This window comes from Narcine bancroftii, chromosome 13 (genome assembly GCF_036971445.1).
Source record: "Narcine bancroftii isolate sNarBan1 chromosome 13, sNarBan1.hap1, whole genome shotgun sequence".
In the NCBI taxonomy this organism is placed as follows: Eukaryota; Metazoa; Chordata; class Chondrichthyes; order Torpediniformes; family Narcinidae; genus Narcine; species Narcine bancroftii.
In genome coordinates, this window is record NC_091481.1 from 12,536,484 (window position 1) to 12,561,825 (window position 25,342).

The 25,342-nt window shown below is 41.3% G+C and overlaps 2 protein-coding genes across 8 annotated transcripts in view; one reads left to right on the forward strand and one right to left on the reverse strand.

The window, feature by feature from the left end:
* The window catches only part of rbm28 (RNA binding motif protein 28), a 60,343-nt gene extending 35,044 nt beyond the window's left edge, over positions 1-25,299 (reverse strand). For 5 of the 7 annotated variants that reach the window (XR_011348258.1, XR_011348259.1, XM_069909583.1 and 2 more), the window contains exon 1: positions 1,992-2,174. Coding sequence is in view for 5 of the 7 variants with exons in the window: in XM_069909583.1 (XP_069765684.1) it covers positions 1,992-2,148 (157 nt within the window). In the remaining 2 variants the exon portion in view is untranslated. Of the gene's footprint in view, positions 1-1,991; positions 2,175-10,613; positions 10,807-25,193 lie in introns of those variants that run through there. The other 2 variants (XM_069909584.1, XM_069909581.1) reach the window with 2 other exon arrangements.
* LOC138748810 (Golgi-associated RAB2 interactor protein 1B-like) lies at positions 7,335-19,962 on the forward strand. The gene is made up of 5 exons (XM_069909585.1): positions 7,335-7,784; positions 10,529-10,698; positions 14,912-15,379; positions 18,326-18,405; positions 19,491-19,962. The coding sequence occupies exons 1-5, from the start codon at positions 7,593-7,595 to the stop codon at positions 19,769-19,771; spliced, it is 1,191 nt and encodes a 396-aa protein (XP_069765686.1). The 5' UTR covers positions 7,335-7,592; the 3' UTR covers positions 19,772-19,962.
* Positions 25,300-25,342: the final 43 nt, after the last annotated feature.

Consider the following 25,342-nt stretch of genomic DNA (forward strand, 5'->3'; position numbering starts at 1 on the left):
TTATTCCATCCAAATCACAACTTCACAATCCTGGACTGAAAATTGAAGGACATGTATTAAATTGAACTATGTCAACTTGACTCAAATTCTGATATAAAACTCAAATCTAAAAGGTCCAGAAAAACAAAAAAATAAATCTTTGGGCCCAATATACGCTGTCTCCAACCTGTCGATGTGTCAACCTCCCCACTTGATGCTCTGCCCAACCCCACTCTCTCCATTTTGGTTCTATCTAGTCTCTCTTTATACCACCATTCTTGACTTGTCTTATCAGTTTCCAGATCTGGCGGCCTTTGCCTTAAATTTAATTTTTTTTTAGACATACAGTCCAGTAAAAGGCCAGTGTCACTCAATTACACCCAATTGATTTACAACCCTGTATTGGAGGATTTAAACCATGTTTTTGCTCCTGCAGGGTTGAGAATCAGTAACCTGCTTGAGACTCAGCAGACATAAGCTAAATTCCACCATGGGGCCCAGAGATGCAGTTATCTGGCAAAAAGACATCTGTGTACCAAGAGCATTTAATCTTCCTGCTTGTTTTGGTCGCAGTCTTTCAGGCAGAGACCTAACCTTGACGCAAAATAAACCACTGTATTCAAAGTGATAAGCTGAAAGTTGTGATTCGATAGAAGCCTAGGCATGCTAGCTTGCTCACTTGTCTTTCTTTTTGTGCTGGGAATAGGTGCTTGGGTAAGCAGTTTTTGGGGAATATAAGCCTTGGTCCCGCTGCTGAAGTTTGAGACTCTCCGAGAGGTGGCAACATCTCTCAGCAAGAAGACGACCTTCTAGAATCCAGCCAATGTCCCGGTCGGGGGAGGTGGAGGAGAAGGTGCTACCGGCGCCCCGGCAGTTAGGACCACTCCAGGCGTTGATAAGTATAATTGGGAAGGGCTTGCATACTATAGTTTGATATCAGCTTTAGAATTTGTAATAAAGATTTGTATAAACTGAAGTGCTCTCGGCGTGTGTGTCTATTTTCTTTCGGTAGCTCAAACACTGTGGCCAATCTAAAACGAACAAAGTGAGAGGTACAAGTTTACCCAGGACAAACCCTGGCACGTTTTGAAGGGCAGGAGGAAACCAAAACACTCAGAGTAAACCTACACAGATGAGGAGAACGTACAAACTCCTTAGAGCCTTGGATTCGAAGCCCAGTCACTGGCGCTGTAAGACTGTTGCACTTACCGTTATGTTAACCGTTTGATAATTCCATCACCTCTGACTCATCTTCCTCCACCTGACCCCTTGGTTTTTCTTATCCCTCCATTTGCCAAACAACTGCCCCTGTCGATTATGTTTCACCTCTACATGGTTCATCAAACCTCTCACCATGTGTTCTGTATACACACTTTTTAATCCCATATTTAACCAGTCTCAATAAGAGGTTTCAGCTTGAAATATCGACATTTTTTCTCCTACTGATACTACTTGAACTGCTGAATTCCTCCAGCAGATTCTGTTCAACAATGTTAATGACATAGATCAGCAGGCATATCACTAACCCCATTATAATTTAACTATCTTACTTTATCAATACATTAAATGGCATTAAATGTCTAATTCTCCCATTTTTGTCAATAGCCACACCACCGACTTCTCTCTCTCTCTCTCTGAATGTTCAAGTACATCTTTTAAGATTTTGGGGATATGGGGTCGACATTTATCATCAAGGAACCTTTGTCGCTCGTGTTTTGCTGCCCGAGATTCACTGGAGCGTTGACATTTATAAGTTCCATTTTAAAGGGAGCTTGTGGCAGATAAAACACAGATGAGCGGGTAATCATAATAAGGGGTTAAGCTTTTTTTTCCCCTCCGGTGGGTGGATAATTCCGAGGATAATGGGGAGGGGAAAGGCCTGCAAAAACCTCAGTCACATCACCCTTCCAATGACACCAACCACTCCAAATCCGAACCGCGACAGAACGGCCCCCATCAGCAACACGTTGTCAACTCCCCAACCTGTGCAGCCCCTTCTTCTCCTCCCTCACCTTTCTCGGTCACCACGAAGCAGTGTTTCACCGGCCCCAGCTCGCTGTAAATCTCTTCTAGCCGCTCGTTGTTAGCCAAAGTCGGCAGATTCCTCACGAATAGCGTTGTCAGATGGTCCCGAATCGCACCCTTGGCCTTCCCCGAGGGTGCAGCCATCTTTCGTGTGCTCCTTCCCAAGCGTTCCGACGGGAACACCAGTTCCACCAAATGGTCCGGGTGGAAACCAGAACCATCCTTGACCTCCACATATTTTAGCAGTCCTTTCTTCATTTAACTTGTAATGTTTAATTTCGCCACTCTAACTATTAGTAAAATGATCATTTATATTCATGCAGGAAATTCTATTGGGAACAGGACATTTATTTTGGATTTCAATATTACATCCAGAGATACAGAATTGTGACCAGCACCATCAGGCTGAGCAAGCTTCTTCCCACGAGCAGTGAGAATGGCTGAACTACAAAAGGAAACTGCTCACATTAACCAGCTCATATTCATGATACAATATTCATTTATTTGTATATACTAATACTTCCTCTGCATATGTATTGTCCGTATGTGTGCTGTATCTGGTTGTGTGTCTGTTTGTTTTGCACCGAATACCAGAGAATGTTATTTTGTGCAATCAGATGACAATAAACTTGAATTGACTACTGAAGTTAATCTGGAGTTATAACTGTGATGATATGGAATTACACCACTAGGTCACCAGGGGTCATCCAGGTGACCTTGCCTATAAAGCAGTCCAGAGCTACAGTCTAGCCTTCCAGGTTGGTCTTGCAGAGAGACAAGACCTCTTAGTGTATATAGTAGCGAGCTCTCCACTGGCCACCGTGACAGAGGTGCACCAAAGAAAAGGTACAAGGACTGCCTAAAGAAATCTCTTGGTGCCTGCCACATTGACCACCGCCAGTGGGCTGATAACGCCTCAAACCGTGCATCTTGGCGCCTCACAGTTTGGCGGGCAGCAGCCTCCTTTGAAGAAGACCGCAGAGCCCACCTCACTGACAAAAGGCAAAGGAGGAAAAACCCAACACCCAACCCCAACCAACCAATTTTCCCTTGCAACCGCTGCAATCGTGTCTGCCTGTCCCGCATCGGACTGGTCAGCCACAAACGAGCCTGCAGCTGACGTGGACTTTTTACCCCCTCCATAAATCTTCGTCCGCGAAGCCAAGCCAAAGAAAAAAGAAAGCTGTCTTATACTCGCACTGCTGGTGTGGTTATGGTCAGTACAATAACAGCAGAAGTGTAACCTACAACTCTCAATAAATGATGCCTATGGACAGAGCGAATTGCTTCCCAGTTGCAGCTTCAAACCTGATCCATAGCCCCCAGTTATGTGTCTGGAGTGTACCAACATGCATTTCCTCAGCGTGCTTATGTTTCCTTCTGTGGTCCAAAAACGTGTTTGTAAAGGATGACACTGGACAACAAAGATTTTGCTTCCTGAACACCTTTGGGTGCATTTTATGGATTTTGGGCTGGTGATCAAAACTATCACCTTAAAATGTTCCTATCACATACGAATTGTGGTAAACTATGATTGGCTACTGCCGGCTGGACATGCCTCCTGAGATCGATTCTATCCATTACCCCTTACATGTTCCTCAGTCCTCCTGCCATGATCAGTCAATGAAGTTGGTTGTTTCTCCAGCCTATAGTCAATAAAAAGCCTATCAGTTTCACAACAATCTTTTGTGGTGATTGATGGTGTTTCAATTTTATTGACTAAAAATTTTCAAATAAAATAGAGCAATGCCTGAAATCAGAGAGACTCAACAAAGACCCTCTATCCTCTGACTCCACAAACACGTTCAAACTCTGGCTACTTTGTTTTGAGGACTTCCTGAGAGCAGCCACGAACGTTGTTAATAGGGACAAAGACAGAACTTGAAACTCCTCTTCTCACGAGTCAGACCCCTGGTCTTCCCAATGACCAATAATACCAAATTGTATGCGGAGGCCTAAGTACACTGAAGGTTCAGTATCACACAAGGGTAAACGAGGCCTATGCATGACACCTCCTGGCCACTAGAAAGCAGTGACTCAGTGAGTCGAGCACCGAGTACCTACAGGGTCTCTGGGCTCTTTGCAGGGCAATGCAACAATAAAGCTGTGACAGCCACCCAGAACACAGAGGACCTATGTGGCTGGCATCCAGTCCAGATACATAAGACAGCGACTCAAGGAGCAGAAGGTACTTGACCTGCAAAGGGCAGATGAATTAACAGAGTTGCTGGAGGTGGCCCTCCAAAACTTGGACGACTACTTGGCCTCTTGGCCACCACAATCTTGGGACGGACGCTGTCTCGCACATCATCACACTCCTTTAGCGACCTGATCTCAGCAGCCGAGGTGGGTAATTTCCCCAAATTTTATTTCTGTGGGCAGGGCAAGCACCCAAGGAAACACTGCCCTGCCAAGAAGGCAGTATAAGCTAGGGGTGGTAAAGGGGACATTACTCAAAAGTCTGTCAGTCTAACCCACCCGAGAAACCTAGCAGCGCCACATGCAGACAGCCATCACCCCAGACAGCAAGATCAGCACCATCCCCTCTGCGGACCAGCGACGCCACTTGCGAGTCACGGGGGTCGCCATCTTAGGAACTCAGGCCCTCATCAGACACGGATGGTAAGTCCATATTGGCCCCAAGAGAGACCACATGAACTCGCCAGGTCCATGATGGATGTTCATGAAAACGGGCATGTAATGAACTGTTTGCTTGATAGCAGGAGTATGGAAAACTTTATTCGCCCCGATACCGCTAAGTGCCTATCCCTTGAAGTACGGCTAGCCATAAGATATCATTCACGTCATTCATAGAAGATAGGAGATAGGAGCAGGAGTAGGTCATTCGACCCTTCGAGCCTGCTCCGCCAGTCAACGAGATCATGGCTGATCTTAAAGTTCAGTACCCCGTCCCCGCCTTCTCTCTGTAACCTTTAATACCCTTATACTGAAGAAATAGATCTAATTCCCTCTTAAATAGATTTAATGAACCTGCCTCTATTGCCCTCTGTGGCGATGAATTCCACAGATTCACCACCCTCTGGGTAAAGAAATTCCTCCTCATGACCTATTATCCTCAAACCATGGCTCCAGGTTCTGGATTTTCCCATCATTGGAAACATCCCATCCGCATCCACTCTGTCCAGTCCTGCCAGAATTTTATATGTCTCTATGAGATCCCCTCTCAATCTTCTAAACTCCAGCGAGTACAATCCCAATTTGCGCAATTTGGCATAACATTGAGGGCCTGTACTGTGCTGTAATGTTCTACGTTCTTTAAGGCCACAATAACTTAGTGTAAGATGTAGATAATAACATTGGAAATCCATTGTCTACAATAGTTAATTAATCCCAGGAAAGCTCTCACTTGCTTTAGTGTGAGTTTGGACAATCAGAGTGATTCTGTCCTCAGTGAGTTTCCTGTCTGTTGCACTAAATATGATGCCAAGGAATTTTACTTCTTCTTTGCCCTGTTTTACTTTATGAGCAGGGATAGCATCGCCCAAAGAATACAGAAAGTTCAGTAGAAATGGGCTGTCTGAGTTATTTGCAGCACAGGATGGACTAGCTAGTAGTAATCTTAAATTTGCAGACTTAGGTGTTTCACTCAGGGCAGAGAACAATCTGCAAGCAGTGCAAAATGGCCAGTAGGTGGAACTCGAGAGCTTCTCTAGTAAATAGACACGGAGACTGGAGTGTTAGGTAAGGAGTACAGTACAATACTCGGTCAGATCAGATGCATAACCCGAGGGGTCATTATCCTGAGCTAGAATCTGCTTTTTTGCCTTCTTACTTGGGAGAGCCTTGGTTCATCCTGCAACTGTGTCAGCAACCTGATAGAGGGGAGTGGACTGTGGAGGAAGTTCCTCGCTATCTCTTCGAGGGATAATTAACTACGTTGGGATACTGTGGGGGAGGTACAGAAAGTTTAAGGTGCAGAAGAGGGACCAGGATGCACAGGTGCATCTTACAGGAGAGGTACAGAAGATACAGAGGGTGCAGAGGGGGTATAGTAATAACACAAAATACTGGGGACGTTCAGCAGGTCAAACAGTGGACTTTACATAGCAAAGGCAAAGATGCAAAGCCAACGTTTCAGGCTTGAGCCCTTCACCAAGGCATGAGAAAATGCTGGCAAGCGTCCAAACAAAAGAGAAGGAGAGGGGAAGGAGTGGCAAAAGCAGGAGATGATGGGTGGAGAAAGGAGGGAGGGTACAGCAGCACTGGGGGCGGGCAGATGGTAGGGCTGTGTGGGTAAAAGAACTGGAAAGACAGGAAAGGGGGAGGGAAAAGAAAAGGCAATCAGGTTTAATAGAAAGCAGTGAAGTCAAGGTTCATGCCGTGTGGAACTACTGGTAATTATTTTTGTTTCTATTATTATTTATTTTGACAATTTTATTTTTTTGGCTTAAGATACAATGACTGCATTAAAAACAAAAAATGCAGTATAGAAAATGATAGCCCCAAATATGAAATTAGGGTTAGTTTTGTGAGCAGGTATGGCATGGTTGCGGCCTTGTGTGCAGTATTATGGTAGGTACCGGTAATGGTAATACAGTATACTGTAATCATGAGCTTTAAGTAGATTTCACTAAGCTCAAATGTTGGGTGTGATGGAAACAAATAAAACAGCAAGCAGAGGAAAATATTTTTAAGAGCTACGACAACTTATTTATAGTTTTTGTTACTTGGTAGGACGTGTTTTGATGCGCAGATTCCAATTGTTACTTTAATTCATTGTGTTTTTATTCTTTATTCATTTAGAGATCAATTGAACTTCTGCTACTGACATGGTTTTTTGTGAATTTCAGCCTTTCAAAAGGTAATTTCCATGTAATAGATGACCCAATAAATTTAACATTAAATTTAGTGGCCTGCTAACCGGGACACGACCCAGTACATAAGATGGCCGGCGAAGGCAGCATCCTGCAGACCCTGCGGGGGCCAACGACCTTTGTTCCAGGTGACAACCAACTCAGCGGGAAGCAACGAGCAACAGCGGGAATGCCAACCAATCCAAGTGTGGCGCTGCCATGACATCACTCCTGTTATCAGTGGTGGGGAGAGAATATAAGCCAAGTTGCCAATGCAATAAACCAGTCGTCGACTTCCTGGGTGTGTGTCATTCTTTCCACACTTTGTGGTAGCGGGCACGCTACACTCCAGAAATGTTTGACTTTTACATGAGTATGTGCGGTATTTAGCAAGAGTGGATACAGCTGATCACTGATGAGTAGGCTCCATATTTCTGCTTTTCCCACTCTGCTGTACATTTATGATCTCACTGGGAAAGTGATGCCCTGACAACTATTATGACACCACCATCAGCTGTCACCTCGTTAATTAACCCAATCTGGATAATACTTGACCTTCACTGGAATGGTGTCAGTTGAATAAAGCCTGATCCAATCAGAAAGTGTTTGATACCATTATAAATCCTTTTGTTTGTGAATCTCAGCTGTCAATTACTGGAATTATAGAGTTGAAATGGAATCTTTCGTGCAGAAACATGTCTTCAGGAGCAAAACTGAAGTGCAGTAATTTGGAAAAAAAACTGGCCTGAGAATTACAAGAAGGGCAGATTAAAGATGGATCAATCAACTTCACATAGACATGATTTATTCACAGGTGTAACAGAAGCTGCAAATTCTGCCACTGGATCTCCAAGCCTCAGTCCTGCACAACTCGGTGTGGAAGGTGGATCACTACACAAGCTCCTTCGATCCCAAGAATATAACCTCTTTGCACAGTCTGCAGTTTTTGAAAGTGATTTTATTCAGGTCAGAGATTCAGACCAGAATCTATTGTAAGTTGAGGAATCCTGGCCAACTTTGGCATAAAATGTGGGCTGCACTCCAAACCAGTTCTCTTTCAGATATCCCATTCTTTACAGAGATTCAAACTGATACTCTGCTAGTTTTATCTGGTTCACATTAAAAAAAAACCCACAATACTTCAAAAAAGAACAGATGATTTTCTTCCCTGAACTGGTCATTGTACATGTCTCAACTAAAACCACAGATTGTTGCCCATCAGGTTGTTTGTTATTGCTAATGCAGCACCTTGCCCAAGATGAGTACTTTAAGTTTATGACATTTTTTTAATGTAAAAGTCAGAAAATTTAGATGCCCCTAATATGAACAATCCAAAAATCCAGATTTCTTGAAAACTCTGCTTTTATGTGCACGTGTAACTGTGTGCATTGCGTAAGCACCACAGATGGACAGCCTGAGAATCCAGAAAATCCAAACTGACCCAATCCCTGAGCAGTCCAATTTTAGGACTTCTTCTGTGCAATTAAATCAATTCTGATTGTTAATAATGTCATGGTGACTATTATTGAGAATCATAATGCTTATGAATAAATTGTTGGGTATCTCAGGTCCTGGTGATTGAGGCATTCTTTGCCACATCCATGGAATCAGGTGAAATTCCATTCATCTAAATGAAAACTTGGAGCAGAAACCTGTAAAATCCCTTCTAATCAACCCTCAATTGTTTCACCACGGACTGAAACCTTTCTAATAGTTCTGTCTTCAGCTGCCAATGCTAACTTCAAAAACTCTCTGAATCTCTCCAATATATTAACTTATATTTCCTTCTTTCTTCTTCTTTGGCTTGGCTTCGCGGACGAAGATTTATGGAGGGGGTAAAAAGTCCACATCAGCTGCAGGCTCGTTTGTGGCTGACAAGTCCGATGCGGGACAGGCAGACACGGTTGCAGCGGTTGCAGGGGAAAATTGGTTGGTTGGGGTTGGGTGTTGGGTTTTTCCTCCTTTGCCTTTTGTCAGTGAGGTGGGCTCTGCGGTCTTCTTCAAAGGAGGTTGCTGCCCGCCAAACTGTGAGGTGCCAAGATGCACGGTTTGAGGTGTTATCAGCCCACTGGCGGTGGTCAATGTGGCAGGCACCAAGAGATTTCTTTAGGCAGTCCTTGTACCTTTTCTTTGGTGCACCTCTGTCATGGTGGCCAGTGGAGAGCTCGCCATATAACACGAGGACCATCGCCTTCCCAAGATCGTGTTATTTCCTTCTTTAAGGTGCTCCTTAATACCAACCATTGGCCATGCTGTTGACAGGGATCTGTTTTTTTTTTAAAACTTAAAGATAGATAGACTAGTCAATTGGTCATAAAATATAATTTAATCCAGGCAAATGACGTAATATAATTGAGCACATTCAGCAAAAAAATGCACAATAAATGGGAGGATATTAAGGTCTGGGATCTTTGAGTGCATATTCAGAGCTCTTTAAAGGTAGAAAGACAAGTTAATAAGGTGGTTAAAAAGGCAAACAAAATGCTTTACTAAATTACTATACTATAGGAGGGAAGTTATGCAAAAACTGTTAACGTTTATTTGTTATGATGTTAACAGAGGTTGAACATTCTGTACAATTCTTGTTAGTATAGTAAATATATAAATGAGAAGCTACCAAGGAGATTTACAGGAAATGTTGCCAGGTGTGAAAAGTGTACCTACAAGGGTGAGATTGTTTTCTTTGGAAAAGAGAAGGGTGAGGAGATGCTTAACATTCCAACATGGAGAAAAAAAAACTATTTTCCTTGGTTGAGGATTAAACACCAAGAGACACAGATTTAAATTAATTGGTTAAATGGAACATGACATCTTTGTTTTCCATCCAGAGGATAGCAAGGGTCAAAAACTCAATCTGAAAGGGTGCTAGAGGTAGAAATCCTGATCACTAGAGGGTTATGAATAAAGAGTTGGAAGGTGAATTAGATTCATTTGTTGTTTTTCGATCAGCCCATCTCCGTACACATTATAAATATTGCATGATTCTTAGATCTTTAGCCAAAAACTCATCTATTTTGTGCACATCGGTGCCTTAATGTCAAATGTGGTAAATTATCAGATATTCTGCTTCAGTGAGAGTGGTAGAATCCAAATACAGTCATTTATACCCATTTCAAATAAGACCTCAAGCACTACTGCAGTAATATTTTTATATTAAAAACACACAAAACTGATGGAGGAACTCAGCCAGTCTTGCAGCGTCCACAGGAGATAAAGATATATTACGGACATTTCAGGCCTGAGCCCTTCGTCAGGGAAGAAGCAAAGAACAAATAGGAAAGCATTAGGATAAAGTCATGTTCTTTGCTTCTTCCCTGACGAAGGGCTCAGGCCTGAAATGTCTGTAACATATCTTTACCTCCTATGGACTCTTAAGACCAGCTGTATTTCTCCAGCATTTCTATGTGTTTTTACTACATCTGTGTGTTTTCACAGCATCTGCAGACTTTCGTGTTTCACTCAGTAATATCTTTACATTTCTGAGGTTTCCAGTCCAGAACTTATAATTGTGGAATTGTTATTATTGCAAGCTGATTACTCCTCCACGCTGTTTGAATGACAATTTATATTGAGGTTGAGCAGGGTTTACACCAGCTCTTTACTTGTCTCATTTCTACATCTTAGTGAACATATTACCTGTAGAGCTAATGGGTAGAAAGCTCTGCCAGAAAGATGTTATTTTGACTAATTAAAATGTAATTCAAATTCAGGTGACTCGACGTGGAAACCTTGTGGACATCTACAATATCCCAACACTCCTGACTTTGGGAATAACTGCCTCTGTTCCATTCTTACCTCTTCCAAATATCTTGATCATTGCTAGCAGAGACAACAAATCCAAATGGACTGAGGGAGAAGAAGGATATATGAAGATAACCAGGTGATTGTGAGAGAGATAGTTTTCCTAAATTGTTGATAGGATCTTTGATAAGTCGATGGTTACTCGATTGCTCAGAATAGATTTCCATTAATTCGCATGTTTCAACTCCTGAGGGAACAGAAATGTTAAAATTAGAATCAGAAAGCATAGAAACTGTCTCTTTCATCCTACTTTGCCCATGTTTACCATGACCCTTATCAATACTAATCCTATTTGATTTCATTAGACCTATCCCTCTATAGGTCTTTTTATGTCAGGTCTCCACCTTGAGGCTGGCCATCCATGGAGAAAAATATGGAGCAGCCCTAAAAGACTGCTCCTGTGTCGCTTTTATGAAGAGCGGCACCTTTTAGTGTACTCCGGAGCATATGGAGGCATGGCAAGTGGTGCAGTAGCGCCTCCCATTGCCATGAGGTCTAACATATGTGCTGAGCAATGTTATCCATAATCTCCCACGCAGCTGGAACTACTCTGGGAAACACAGACAGCCATTGATCATTCTTCCAGCTCTTCTGCCTGGCACTGCCCTTCCAGCTCTTCACTCCATCAGACTCCTCGGCTCTGCTTCTCCATCTCCACTCCACAGCATCTGTCCTCCCTCCTCCTGGGCCATGGAGCTCAGCACCCAGGTCCCTTCGCCCTCTGGCCCCAGTGGGCTCTGACTCTACTTGCCCCAGCTGGGCCTCCAGCTTTCTCCGGCTCCTCACTGCCCTCCTGCTCCTCAGTCTCGACGGCCTTGGTGAAGGAGCAAGGGGCAGAGTGGTAATGAGAAGAGGACATTTCTGGGTGGCAGGAGGGAGCCCTAACCCCAGCACCAATCACTGTTGGAGCCCTGGTGGTGGCTCCTGAGTCGTGGGCTGATGGTGTCATCGCAATGTCATCAGCCTGCCCCTAGCCAGTTGTTTGTAGCGACAGTACATTTATGATGTGTGGCGGAGCACTCCGCTGCACCTCTGACAAGGTTGAAGAGGGATTGGATTTCCTGCCCACAGAGCATTTATGATGGTAAGTTCTGCGATGCAAGGGCGGAGAATCTCCACCTTTACAGTCGCATTTTTTCACTCTATTAAAGGGCTTAAAACCTTTCCTGTCCATGTATGGTATCTGTCCGAATGCCATTTAAACACTGTAATTGTTTCTGCCTCCTCTGACAGCTCATTCTAGATATTCATCACCTTCTGTGTGGAAAAAAATACCCCTCAAATCTTCTTCACATTTCTTCCCTCTCACATTAATTTTTTTTGTTCTCTCATCTGGACTCCTCTGCCTTTGGAAAGAGATACGACTATTCACCCTTTATCTCAGCCCTTCATAAATATACAAGACTCTCTAACCCTTTAACCGCCTATATTCCAGAGAGAATAAATGCAATGTATCCAATCTTTCTTTATAACCACAGGCCTCTAATTCTTGCCATGTTCTTGTGAATCCCTTCTGTGCTCTTTATCACGACCATATCCTTCCTGTATTGTGGCTACCACAAATGCAGACAATACTCTAACCAATGTTTAGTATAGCTGCAACATGACATCCCAACTTTTATTTTCTTTTGCAGTTTTACAATAACTGGCTAAAAATGAAAATTACCTAAAAATGTTACAAAATAGTCTAAAGGACTGAAGTGGAACACACCACAAAGAAAATACATTCCTGCGAAAACACATTAGGCAAAATAAAATTGATTCCTCCTAATTGGTTACTAATGTGAACAAATTTCACAAGTGTGATTGTTCAGAAATGTTGCTAAAAGCTTGAGTAAAATGACAGTTATCAACATGAATGGATGATTGAGGAGTGCTCTCATGCGACTATTTCAACATGGACATTAACTGGTGATAGAAATATAGGAATAGGCTTCTTAGTTCCTGACATCAGTGCTACCATTTCATTAGATCATGACTGGTGCATACCTCAACATTTTTATTTCTTTATTGATTTATCATCCTTGCGTAAAAAGCCCAATCAAGCTTACTGTTTGAAATTTCCAACTTCACAAAAACAAAGGAAGATAATGTGGATGATCGAAATCCAGAATAAAAATCGCTGGAAATAGTCTGGAGCTTGGCATCCTCCGTGTAGAGGAACAGAGATAAATTTTCAGTTAACAACTGGAAAATACTTTCAGATTTAATACATTTTAAGATACAAATGATGGGAAGAGATAAATGAAAAAATCGTAGAAATTCTGTGCATAGCTAGAAAACAAGAGAAATAATATATGGAAAAATGAACTTTCTATTGTGGAGTCTCAATAATATTTAGGTAATAGAATTCCAGATTTCTATATCACCTTTACAATGGGTTAATTGATTTCTCCAGCTATGGCTGCCTTTTTGTTGGTTATGTGGAGAGTCCACGCTACAAGCCTACACAGGCAAGGACCCTTAACTCTTCCTCCACTACATCGACAGTTAACTTTGGTGCTGCCTGAGCACCCATAATAAGCTCTTCACTTGGTCCATCTCTAGAAACACTGTTCCCTTTCTCAATCTGTCAGTCTTCATCTCAGGAGGCAAACTCTCAACAGTCATCATCTACAAATCCACCAACTCCAAAAGCTACCTCGACTACACCTCTTCACATCCAGTCCCCATGTGAGGATTCAATTTCTTTCTCTAAGTTCCTCCATCTCTGTCGCATCTGCTCCCAGGATGAGATTCATGCCAGATCATCGGAGGTGGCTTTCTTCAAACAACATGGCTTCCCCTCTATCACCATCAATTCAGCTCTCACCCGTATATCCTTCATTACCTGGACATCTGCTCTAGTCCCCTGAGCCCCCAAGCCCTCACCTAGCACTTCACCAGCCTCCACATCCAACACATCATTCTCACCACCAGACACATCTTCCCTGCTTCGCCCCCCCCCCCCCCGTCTCCACTTTCTGCAGGGACCGCACCCTCCATAACTCAATCCACACCTCCCTTCTGACCAGTCTCCCCCCCCACCTTGGAACGACACCACCTCCCTCACCACCATTCAGGGTCCCAAACCATTCCTCACTTGTGAATCTCCAGGGGTCATCTATTGCATCCGGTGCTCCTGTTGTGGTCTCCCCTATATCAGAGAGACTGGGTGCAGATAAGGAGATCGCTTTATTGAGCACCTCGGCTCTGTCTGCTGTAATTGTGAGGATCTTCATCCATTTCAATTCCCTGCCCCATTCCCTTACTGACATGTCTGTCCATGGTCTCATGCACTGCCAGACTGAGACTACCCACAAAGTGGAGGAACAGCACCTTGTATTCTATTTGGCTCTGCATTCACAGAGCCAATCCCCTCCCCCAGTTACTTCTCACATTTCCTCTCTCTCTCCTGGCCTCCACCCCATATCAAATTAACTTTGTTGGTCTCTACTCCTTCTCCTGCTCTTTCTTTTAATTCAGATACCTGCCTGCTTTTTACTCATACCTTGAAGAATGACTCAGGCCCCAAAAATTGGCTATATATCTTTACCTCCTATGGATGCTGTGAGACCTGTTGAGTCTCGCCAGCATTTCCGTTTTTTACTACAATCACAGCATCTGCAGACTTCCTCTATTGATACAGAGGACAGGAAGGACATCATGTTACCTATCAAATAACTCAGAAATCATCCAGTAGCTTCACAAGAAATTCAACTTGCACTTTTCACATAGTGGTGGCCCTGTCCCAGAAAGTGGTGATGGAACTGTGTAAATGATAAAGTCAGGGTACCAGAAGTCTGGATGGATAGAATTAAGAGTTTTCAGTATGTTCTTATAAGATTGCTAATCTATATGGCTTTGCTCTGCATAAAGTCCTGGTTTTGTCAAATAAATAAGGCATCAAAATGCCTGTCTCTAATGGTAATAAATCCCACACAGTTAAATTATTCAATTGCCATAGCTAATTAAGGGGGAACTGACAAGATTTCAAGTGTGATACAGATACTTTACTGCATTACTTTAATCAAATCAAATGAACTCTTGACTTCACTCAAGTGAAACACAAAAGTATGCATATGTTGTGATTGTAGTAATAACACAGAAATGCTGGAGGAACACATGCAGTCTCACGCTTCCATCGGAGGTAATACATCATCCCTTCTAACTTGGTAATGCTTCACCTTGGGACAAATTCCATCTATTAGATTAATGAGAAAAGCCTGGATTAAAAAACATGTATCAAAAAAATGTGTCAGAGAAAAGATTTTAGGATAAATTGTAGTTTTGTTTTTGTCTTCCATTGAAAGGATGCTCCCAATGAAGTTGGTCAAACTGAGTGTCCACGCAAAGGTCAATCACTGTTTAAAGCTGGTCTTAGCCAATCAAAGTACCTTCTATCTCCAACTCCAGGATAAGTACCCTTACCACGTCTTCGAGCTGTGGGAAGAACTTATTCACATAATTTATACCGGACTCTCCATAACTTTCAAAGATGCCAATGTCAATCTCCCCAAGGTCTCCTTGTGTGACTCAAGAAGCTCTTCAACCTCAGTCATTAGCTCTGAAAAATTCGCTCAGGATGCTCAAAAATCTTGCTGGAACATTCCCATCAGGGGCAATATTACAGCCAATTGTAAGATGGGAGTTTGGAAAAGAAAAAAGGTGTTGGTTGGAAAGGAGACACATGAAGGCTCTGATGATGTTCTCAGCACTGGATATTTCAGAAACACAGCCAGATCGCTGTTAGTTCATGGAAAGAATATTGACAAAGATTGGTAAGGAATCCAACAAAAGAATTAGGCCTTTTCCTGATATTTTCCTATATAAACCATCTACATTTCTACAGTGGATAACGTCTGATTTCAGATTCAAATACAAGGGGGAACCTAGACACTTCTGCATGTTGCTCTGGTCTAATGGTACAGACTCAGGTGTTAGAGCAGGTAACTTCCCAGGATCAGTGGAGTCAGTCACTCCATAAATAGCCTGAGCATTTTACAGTAGTGCCAGCTCGTGTGCAATTTTGTACAAACTATTAGGAAGACCATTCCTTTGTCCTTCTCACAAATTCTATTTTCTGGCCACAGAATATATTCCTTTTCATGGCAACATTTCAAAGCTAAACTTTGATATTATATTTGACCATGAGATGAAATTTCAATCTGAGAACATTATCACCACTCCACTTATTCCCACTTCCATAACTGTAACGATTCTAGAAGATGGCTAATCATTATTTTCTCAATCCATATCACCTGCAAAACAAGTTAATTTTAAAAAAAATGTTTGCCACTGTCTCAGCTCATTTGCTATTGAAACCCTCATCTATTCAGTTTTAGATCTAGGTCTTACTTTTCTAGTACACTCCTGGATGCCCTTCCAAGTACTAGTTTCTGTAATGAGGTCACCTAGAACTCCACTGCCCTAGTTCTAACTTGTGCCAAGCCCTGTTCACCCCTAATCTCCATTACTGTCAACTCTCAGTTAACCCACAAATTAATTTCAAAATTCTTACCTTCATGTTCAAACTTTTTGAGGGCCTCTATCATCCCCATCAGTAATCTCCTATAGCCTTGTATACTCTGATATCCACATTCTTCTAATTATCTCTGATTTTAATCAATTCTGCCAAACACTAAGCACTGGAATTTCATGTATAAATAACCATCTTTCTTTCTTTCCCTCTTTCTTAAGTCAAGAATCTTCCTCTTGACTAAGCTTTTGGTCATCTTCCTAATATATCCTTATATAGCAGTGTCAAATTTTGTTTAAGAATGCCCAGGAATAATCCTTGGAATATTCTGCTACAGTAAACAAATGCAAGTTGTTCTTGTTTACATCTGTGGGATAATACATTTCTGATGGTTACACCATCTGGGCTGGATACTTTTGTTTGCTATACAATGATCCTTCATTCTCTTTCAAAGCAGAGAGAGTTGGCATATCAATAGATGGCAGACTCAAAGAAGGAAAATTATCCCAAAGTATTTAACAGAAGCATTTTCAAATAGTTGAAAGCTAGTTTGGAGAGATCCTCAGGAGAAACCAGAGATAATGATGTAGGCATAGAAGAGAAGCCATGGCTGGTGATTCTCAAGTTTTGACTCCATAGATAAGAATATAACCAGGTAATTGCAGTTCCATACAGCTGGATAACAATGAAAGATTGATCGAAGAAAATGGTGTGGTCAACCACAATGACTATATGTACTGTATGTCAAAATGAGATGCATTACTTTTGTCAATTTCACAAAGCTCATCAGTGCATTTCATCAGAGCTATTTTAAAACTTTGAAATTGGCATACATTGATTGGAATGATTTCAACAAAGAGTAGTGGGTAAAATGGGCATAAATTTAGTAGCCTGCAACTGTGATCTCTTTAATCTCTTTAATCCACTATAACATTAAGTGTTCAGAAAAAATAAAAATTTTAACTGTCTCTTTTTCCCAATGATTAACTATTTGAAAATACCATACTAGACTAGGATCCATTGGACTAGGAACAGAGTTAAAATCGCATGTGATCATAATGAATTTAAATTCAATTAATTAATTAAATCTGGGAGGAAAAAACCTGTTTTGTCACAACATTTATGACCATGAAGCTTGCTGATCATCAGAAAAATGCCCTTTATAAAAAGAATTGCTCTCCTTCTCACCTGGTCCCTATGTGATTCCAGACCTATAGAAATGTTCATTCCAGGACAAGTAAGAACTGGCAGTAAATGTTGGCTTGGTCAGTACCATCTATATCTTCTAAATGTATATTAAGATAACAACTTGTACAAGTTTTGGCCATTCCAATATTGAACATTTCTGCTGGTTGATTTATCTGTGTTCTACAGCAGCTATTTTCAACAGGGACCCAATGGCACTCCCTGGGGACCACGGCACATTTAAGTAAAAAACCTTGTTTTGTTTTCAACTCATGTAATTTAAATATTTTAATTTTTTTATGTAATCAGTAGAAGTATCGCAGAAACCATAACTTGACAGCTTCACGGGGGAAGGAGACCTATTAACTTTAGCATAGTTCTGGGGGGGTAGTGGGGGGGGCATAGGCGAAAAAAGTTGAGAACTGGTGTCTTTGATGCTGTTTGCAGCCTGATTGAACAGGTCTTGCTTCAAGATGCTTGAGGGCTTCTTTGATGTTTCATGCATTATGTCAATAAAGGCTGTCCCTCACTTTTTTTGAGGGACATCGATCCTTCTTAGGATCTTTTAGAGTTCAAAACACTTCAGAATATTGTGAGAGGTAAACACAGTCAAGCCCATTGCAATATTTGGTCACACCTCTGTACTCTCCAATGTTTAGTATCTGTTTCTCCTTTTTTTTGTATGTTAAACATGTTTGTGTTAATAGCTGACATCCAATACTCAATGCCCCCTCTCTCACAGAACATCAGTCACCAGCATGCATGACAAATATCATTCATTGTATGTTGCTGTCAACCTAACAATGAAGCAAATGCTGCCAATCTGATGTACACTGCATCTGTGCCAAACTGATATTTGCTGCAAATAATTATCCATCTAATAGACAGTACAAATAGTACCCAATCTTAAAATAATGGTAGGAGCTGCTATTAGGATTTGCCATTAGTATCAATGTTTTAATTTGAGAAAGCTTCACCAGACAAATGCTGGCAAACAAGAACATCTGCAGTTGAAATTTTCTTCAGTCAACATATCAGAATAATAATGGTGTATTTTCATCAGGGTCCCCAATAATCAGGAGCATCAAAGAATATGGACAAGAACTGAACGGTTACTAGATGGGAAAGAAGATAAAAGCCCAGGTACCAGAAAAGAAATCAATGTCAATCTCAACTCATTAATGAAGTTTGTTAATGAAGTCTGTGGGAAGCTAACAAATTGAAGAGCTGTGTGTCTGTGCACCAAATCGAGAGCTGAAGAATCCAGTGGGGAGATAGGGGAGGGGAAGAACCATCAAAGGAGGGGGGATTAGAATGCTGGTGGGCTTCGGTAAGGGTGGTTGGGAAGGGGGACAAAAGAGGAAGAAGGGGTACAGATGAAGAATAGAGAGGGTGGGGTCCATTACCTGAAATTGAAAATTGTATCTATACTCTTTTAAAACAGGCTTCTCTCACCTCGAATCATCAGATTCCAGTTACTGACAGCCTTTGTCTTCCGATCACCCACTCCACTTTGTAAGACTTATCCCCTCATGGCCCCTCCCATGAATGAAGGCAAGTTCAAAATGCCATCTTCACTACTTTATGCAGCTGAATTACCACTTTAAGGGAATTATATACCTATACACCTATGACTCTCTTTTCCACAGTGCTGACGGTGGTACAATTGGTGTGGTGGTTAGCACAACACTATTACAGTTTGAGTTCACTGTTGTCTGTAGGAATTTGTACATTCTCACCATTACCTGCAATGGTTTTCTCTGGGTGCTCCAGTTTTCTCCCACCCTCCAAAATGTACAGGGTTGGTTGGTTAATTGGGTGTAACTGATGGCACAGGTTTAATGGGCCAAAAGAGCTTTCTACCATCCTGCACCGTTTAAAACACTGTTCAAAGCTCTACCATTTACAGTCTAAGGCCTGCCCTAGTTTGACTCACCAAATGCAATATCTCATATTTCATTATCCATTTCTTAGCCCACTTTCCCAATTGATCTATAATTCTGTTATAAATATAGATGTTCTCCTTCACTGGCCATAACAGCACCAAATTTGGTGCAATTGACAAATTTACTAATATTGTTAGGAAAGTCATGTTGTGAAACTCCAATGATCAAGATAATCTGTAAATTTTAATATATATTTGCAGTTGATAATAGTTTGGAAAGAACCAGGGCTCTGATATCTACCCTTGTATGTTTCACGATGACATCAATTCGCTTTGTACGTAGGAGACGAGTGGGAAGAGATTATTGAAAGATGTTCGTGTGACCACTGTAAGACATGCAATCAAGTTTTTACACTACACACCATGCCCTGTAAACAGAAGCAAATTGGGACTGAAGAACAAGAGGATGAAGAAGGAGAAGGTGGTGGAGGAGGAGAAGGAGAGATTAATAATGTTGAGGCAGAAGATGAAAGCTGCACATACTTTGGACTCTGGGAACGTGACAGACCAACGTTGATGCCACTCTCTAGGCTAAGTAGCCTCGTAGCTGTTGGACTAAGATAGATTTGAATTTACATTTTTTGGAAGGCAGATTCTGTTTGTGCTTTTATAATCTTTAACTTGAATGTTTCCAGATATCATAATTATTTCTAATTGCATCTGAACAAATTCTGCACTGGAAACCTTTTTACCAACTTATCAAGCAATTCCATATCACTAAAATGATTGAGAAATAAAGTTTTTTTGCACCCTAACCTGGCAAACTCTCTGAGAGTAGAGATATTACTAACCAAATGAAAATATAGCTGAGTTTACACGTCCATTGAGTACTTCCAGGGCAGGAAAGGCACTATTTGATGCAACATAAAAAATAATTCCAAAATATGCCATCAAAAATCCAGTACAAAGAGGTGACATAAGATCGGAAGATATGGAATCATTGTGGGATGAGTTAAGAACTGGCAAGGGTAAAAAGACACAGTGGGCAGTTATATACAGATCTCCAAACAGTGAACAATTACAACAGCAAATGGAAAATGCTTGGGAGAAGGGCAATGTTATGGTCGTCATGTGGGATTTTAACATCCAAGTAAATTGGAAAAACCAGGTTGGAACTGGGTCTCAAGAGAGAACTGGTAGAAAGCCTATGAGATAGCTTTTTAAGGCAGCTTGTTATGAGCCTACTAGAGGATCAGCTATACTGGATTGGGTGTTAGACAGAACATAGGACATTACAGCATAGTACTGTTCCTTCAGCCCTTGAGGTTGTGCCGACCTACATATACCTAACAAAGAAAAATACAAAACCCTTCCTACATCGTAACCCTCCATTTTTCTTTCATCCATGTGCCTGTCTAAGATTCTCTAAATGCTGCTGATGTTTCAGCCTCCACCACCACCCCTGGCAAGGCATTCCAGGCACCCACAACTCTCTGTGTAAAAAAAAATTACCTAAAATGTCTTTGCTAAATATTCCTCCCTTCACTTTGTACAGATGACCTCTGGTATTTGCTATTCCTGCCCTGGGAAAAAGGCACTGACTATCCACCTTATCTGTCCCTCTAAGAATCTTATACACTGTTGTGCAATGCACCAAAGGTGATTAGAGAACAGAGTAAAGGAACGATTAGAGGGCAATAATCTCAATATGATTAAGTTCAATTTGAGATTTAACAAGGAGTAACTAAAGTCAGCTGTGTCACTATTTCAGTGGAGTAAAGAGAAATACACTGGCATGAAAGAGGAACTGGCCAAAGTAGACTGGAAGGAGCTCTAGTAGGAAGATGGGAAAGCAGTAATGTATGGAGTTTCTGCAAGAAATAAGAAGGTGCAGGATATATACATTCCAAAAAAGAAGAAATATTTGAATGGAAAAATTGTCACAACTATGGCTGACTAAGGAAGTCAAAACTAAGGAGGGAAAAGATGAAGTATGAAAGTAGGCTAGCAAATAATATCAAAGAGGATAACAAAGAGCTTCTTCAAGTTTATAAAGAGTAAAAGAGAGGTGAGAGTAGATATAGGACCATTAGAAAATGATGCTTGAAAAATAATAATGGGGGAGAAAAGGAGATGGCAAAAGGACTAAATAAATAATTTGCATTGGTGTTCACTATGGAAGATTTTATCAGTGTGCTAGATGTTGAAGAGTATCAGGGAAGGGAAATGAATGCAGTTACTATTTCAAGGGAGAATGTGCTCAGAAAGCTGAATGGTTTAATGGTGGATAAATCTCCTGGACTAGATGGATTGCACTCTCAGGTCCTGCAAGAGGTAGCGGTAGAGATTGTGGAGGCTTTGTAATAATCTTTCAGGAATCAATAGATTCCAGAGGACTGGAAAATCACAAATGTCACTCCACTATTCAAGAAGGGAGGGAGGCAGCAGAAAGGAAATTATAGACTGGTTAGCTTGACGTCAGTGGTTGGGAAGATGTTGAAGTTGATTGTCAAGGATGAAGTTACGGAGTATTTTGAGGCATATGACAAGATAGGCCAAAGCTAGCATAGTTTCCTTAAGGGAAAATCTTGCTTGACAAACCTGTTGGAATTCTAGAAGAAGTGACAAGCAGGCTAGATAAAGGAAATGCAGTGGATACTGTGTATTTGAATTTGGATAAGGTGCTGCACAAGAGGCTACTTAACAGGAAACATACTAGTGTGGGTAGAGCATTGGCTGATTGGCAAGAAACAGAGCAGGGATCATATTCTGGTTGGCTGCCAGCTGCGAGTGGTGTTCCACAGGAGTCGGTGTTGAGGTCACTCTTTTAATGTTGTATATTCATGATTTGGATTACAGAATGAATGGCTTTTTGGCCAAATTTACAGATGATACAGTTAAGGAAACATGGAGATACCAAGGAGGAACAGGTAGTGTTGAGGAAACACAGAGGTTGCAGAAGGACTTAGATTTGGAGAATGGGCAGAGAAGTGGCAAATGAAATACAATGTCAGAAAGTGTATGGTCATGCACTTTGGTAGAAAAAATAAACAGGCAGACTTGGGGAGAAAATTGAAAATACCCAGATGCAAAGGAACCTGGGAGTCCTCATTCAGGGTAGCCTGAAAGTAAACTTGCATGTTGAGTCAGTGGTGAAGAAGGCAAATGCAATGCTGGCATTCATTTCAAGAGGTATATAATAGCAGAGATATGACAAGTACAGGCAGGGGTGTTTACAAGGCACTAGTGAAACCTTAAGGAGTATTGTGAGCAGTTTTAAACTCCTCAATTAGGAAAGGATGTGCTGATGTTGGAGAAGGTTCAGAGGAGATTCACAAGGATGATTCTGGGAATGAAAGGGTTATCATATGAGGAATGTTTGAAAGCTCTTGGCCTTTACTCATTGGAATTTAGGAGAATGAGGGGAGATCTCATTGAAACATTTCAAATGTTGAAAGGCAAGGATAAAGTAGATGCAGAAAGGTTTTTTTCCCCATGGTGGAAGGATCTAGGACAAAGCAAGATTGAATGGCGCCCGCTTAGAACAAATGCAGAGGAATTTCTTCAGCCAGAGGCTGGTATGTTTGTGGAATTTGTTGTGGCGGCCAGGTCATTGGGTTTAAGGCAGAGATTGAATTGTTCTTGATTCGCCAGGGCATCAAAGGTTATAGGCAGTGGGGCTGAGTGGAAAATGGATCACCTCATGATTAAATGGCAGGGCAGACACAATGAGCTAAATAGCCTGTTTCTTCTCCAATGGCTTATGGTCATACCCTTGGTGAAAGATCGTGGTTTATATGATATGGTCAGGGTATCAATGAAGTTACAACTGCCACATGGGAGAACAGAAGGAAATTCCTAGCAAAGCTCTTTCTACATAGTCTAAAAACATCTAGGATATGTACAAAATGTCACAGAAATATAATAAATCTTCCTCAATATTTCCTCATCAAGGATTTCCAAGGAAAATGCAGCACTAATAAGACCACTTCTCATTCCGTATAATGATATACCCTGGTAATGTACAGCATGGAATAGTGAAAGATCATTTTGACATGAGGGAATATTGCTGTTTGCTCATCATCACTGGAATTAATCCTTAAACTTCCACCATTGTGGAAGTATCTTTTACATAAGACTGGAGCAGTTTAAAAAGATGATCATTACCTCTCAAGGGTGTTTGGGGATGATTTCTAAAGCCAGCCATTTTAAATTTAAAAGGAATTAAAAGACTAAAAAAACTCCTTCTAAAATTCAGATATTGTAAAAGTTTAAAGCAGATTAAAGCTGCAACTACATTGTTCCATTGAGCATTTATATATTAGCTCCAGCTAAGATATATGTGGACAAAGGATAAATGGGTGGCAAGGTTAGTGAAGGGGCGGCACAGTGAGCACACGCAGTTACAGCACTAATGACCTAGGTCCAATCTGGTGCTGTCTGTAAGGAGTTTGTACATTCCCCCCGTGTCTGTGTGGATTTCCTCTGGGTGCTCCGGTTTCCTTCCATGATTCAAAACGTACCGGGGATGTAGGTTAATTGGGCATCACAGGCTTGTGGGCCAAAAGGGTCTGTTACCATGCTGTATGTCTAAACTTTTAATTTAAATTTAATTTTTAAAAAAATATCATGTATAAAAGTTATAATGAATACTACACCTGTTTTTTAAAAATCTAACTTTAGACCAGTCAACCCTTGGATAAATTTCTTTCAGACAATGTCTAGTGTCTTGCCCTCATCCTGGTCACTTTTTCAAAAATGCAATCAAATTCATGAAAAATTCACATGCAAATAGCCAAGCTAACTATCCAAAATTAGCCTTTGCTTTTTGAAATGTAAATACATCCTATCTCTCAGAATCTCCTCCTTTAACTTACTCACCATTGATATTAGACTCAGTGGTCTGTAATTTTCAGGCTTTTCCTTGCACCCTTTCTTAAATAAAGACACAAAACCAGCCATCCTCCACTCTTTTAGCACTTTACCTAAGATACAAAAATCTCTGCCGGGACTCCCACAATTCCTTGCCTAACTTCCCACAATTTCCTAGAATATAACTGATCATGAGCTGGGGATTTATCTATCCTTAAGACATCCAACAACTCACTTCTGTAACATAGATTCTCTTGAAAATATGTCAGTAATACAGTATACCTTTCCTCCATGGATGTTTTGAGACTGGCTGAGTTCCTCCAGAATTTAGTGTGTTTTTACATTTCAGCAAGTACAGGGACAGAAGAGTTTTAGAGGGATATAGGCCAAACACAGGCAAATGGAACAAACCTGTTCAGTATGCACAAAAGTTGGGCAGGAGGGTCTGTTTCCAAATTATTATACTTAAGAGAATGTACCAGATGTATTTCAATGCTAGAAATTGTGAGCAGAAAGGATGCAGCAAATAAATAACAAAAGTATACAGAGAATACAAGTCAAAGAAGACTGGACTCTAAGATGAAATAGTAAACACAGGATAAATAGCGGGGTAATAGAATTAGAGAAAGTATAGTTAAGAACAATACTGGAGAAACTCAGCTGGTGTACTTTTTATAGGGCTTGAGCCCTTCATCAAGGTAAGCCGGAAACGTTGGTTACATTTTTATCTGAGCTTTTTAAAGTACAGTTTAACCTACTGAGTTTCTCCAGCATTGTGTTTTCAATTCAACCAGAGTATTTGTGGACTTTTACTTTGGAGAAAGTAGAGGCATTTTGTACAGGAAAGTACAGGTTGTGGGGAATGAATGGAGTAGGTTTGATCACTATCTATTGGGAGTGAATGGAGTAGGTTTGATCGATATCTATTGGAAGTGAATGGAGTAGGTTTGATCGATATCTATTGGGAGTGAATGGAGTAGGTTTGATCGATATCTATTGGGAGTGAATGGAGTAGGTTTGATCGATATCTATTGGGAGTGAATGGAGTAGGTTTGATCGATATCTATTGGGAACTCTGTGGCTCTCATATTCAAACCGTCTTTTACATTCCGTTTTAAACAAGAATAGTTCATTTGTTCAATGCTTGTGGCTCCTCCAAATGCGACATACAAACCATAGCTCAGCCGTCACTTCCAGTCCAGACACTGAAGCATCGCGTTCATCTCCGACAGCCCAGCACTACATGGTGAAAAGACATGACGTCATCACGTCTACTGTCACCCCCGGAGCCCACGCAGCGAGTGAGAACAAGACAACGGGGCG

Coding starts and splice junctions, on each gene's coding strand:
- LOC138748810 (XM_069909585.1), top strand. CDS start 7,593: ATGGATCAATCAACTTCACATAGACATGATTTATTCACAGGTGTAACA. Junction 7,785..10,528: donor TTGAAAGTGATTTTATTCAG/GTCAGAGATTCA, acceptor ATTCAAATTCAG/GTGACTCGACGTGGAAACCT. Junction 15,380..18,325: donor AAGAATATTGACAAAGATTG/GTAAGGAATCCA, acceptor TATTTTCATCAG/GGTCCCCAATAATCAGGAGC.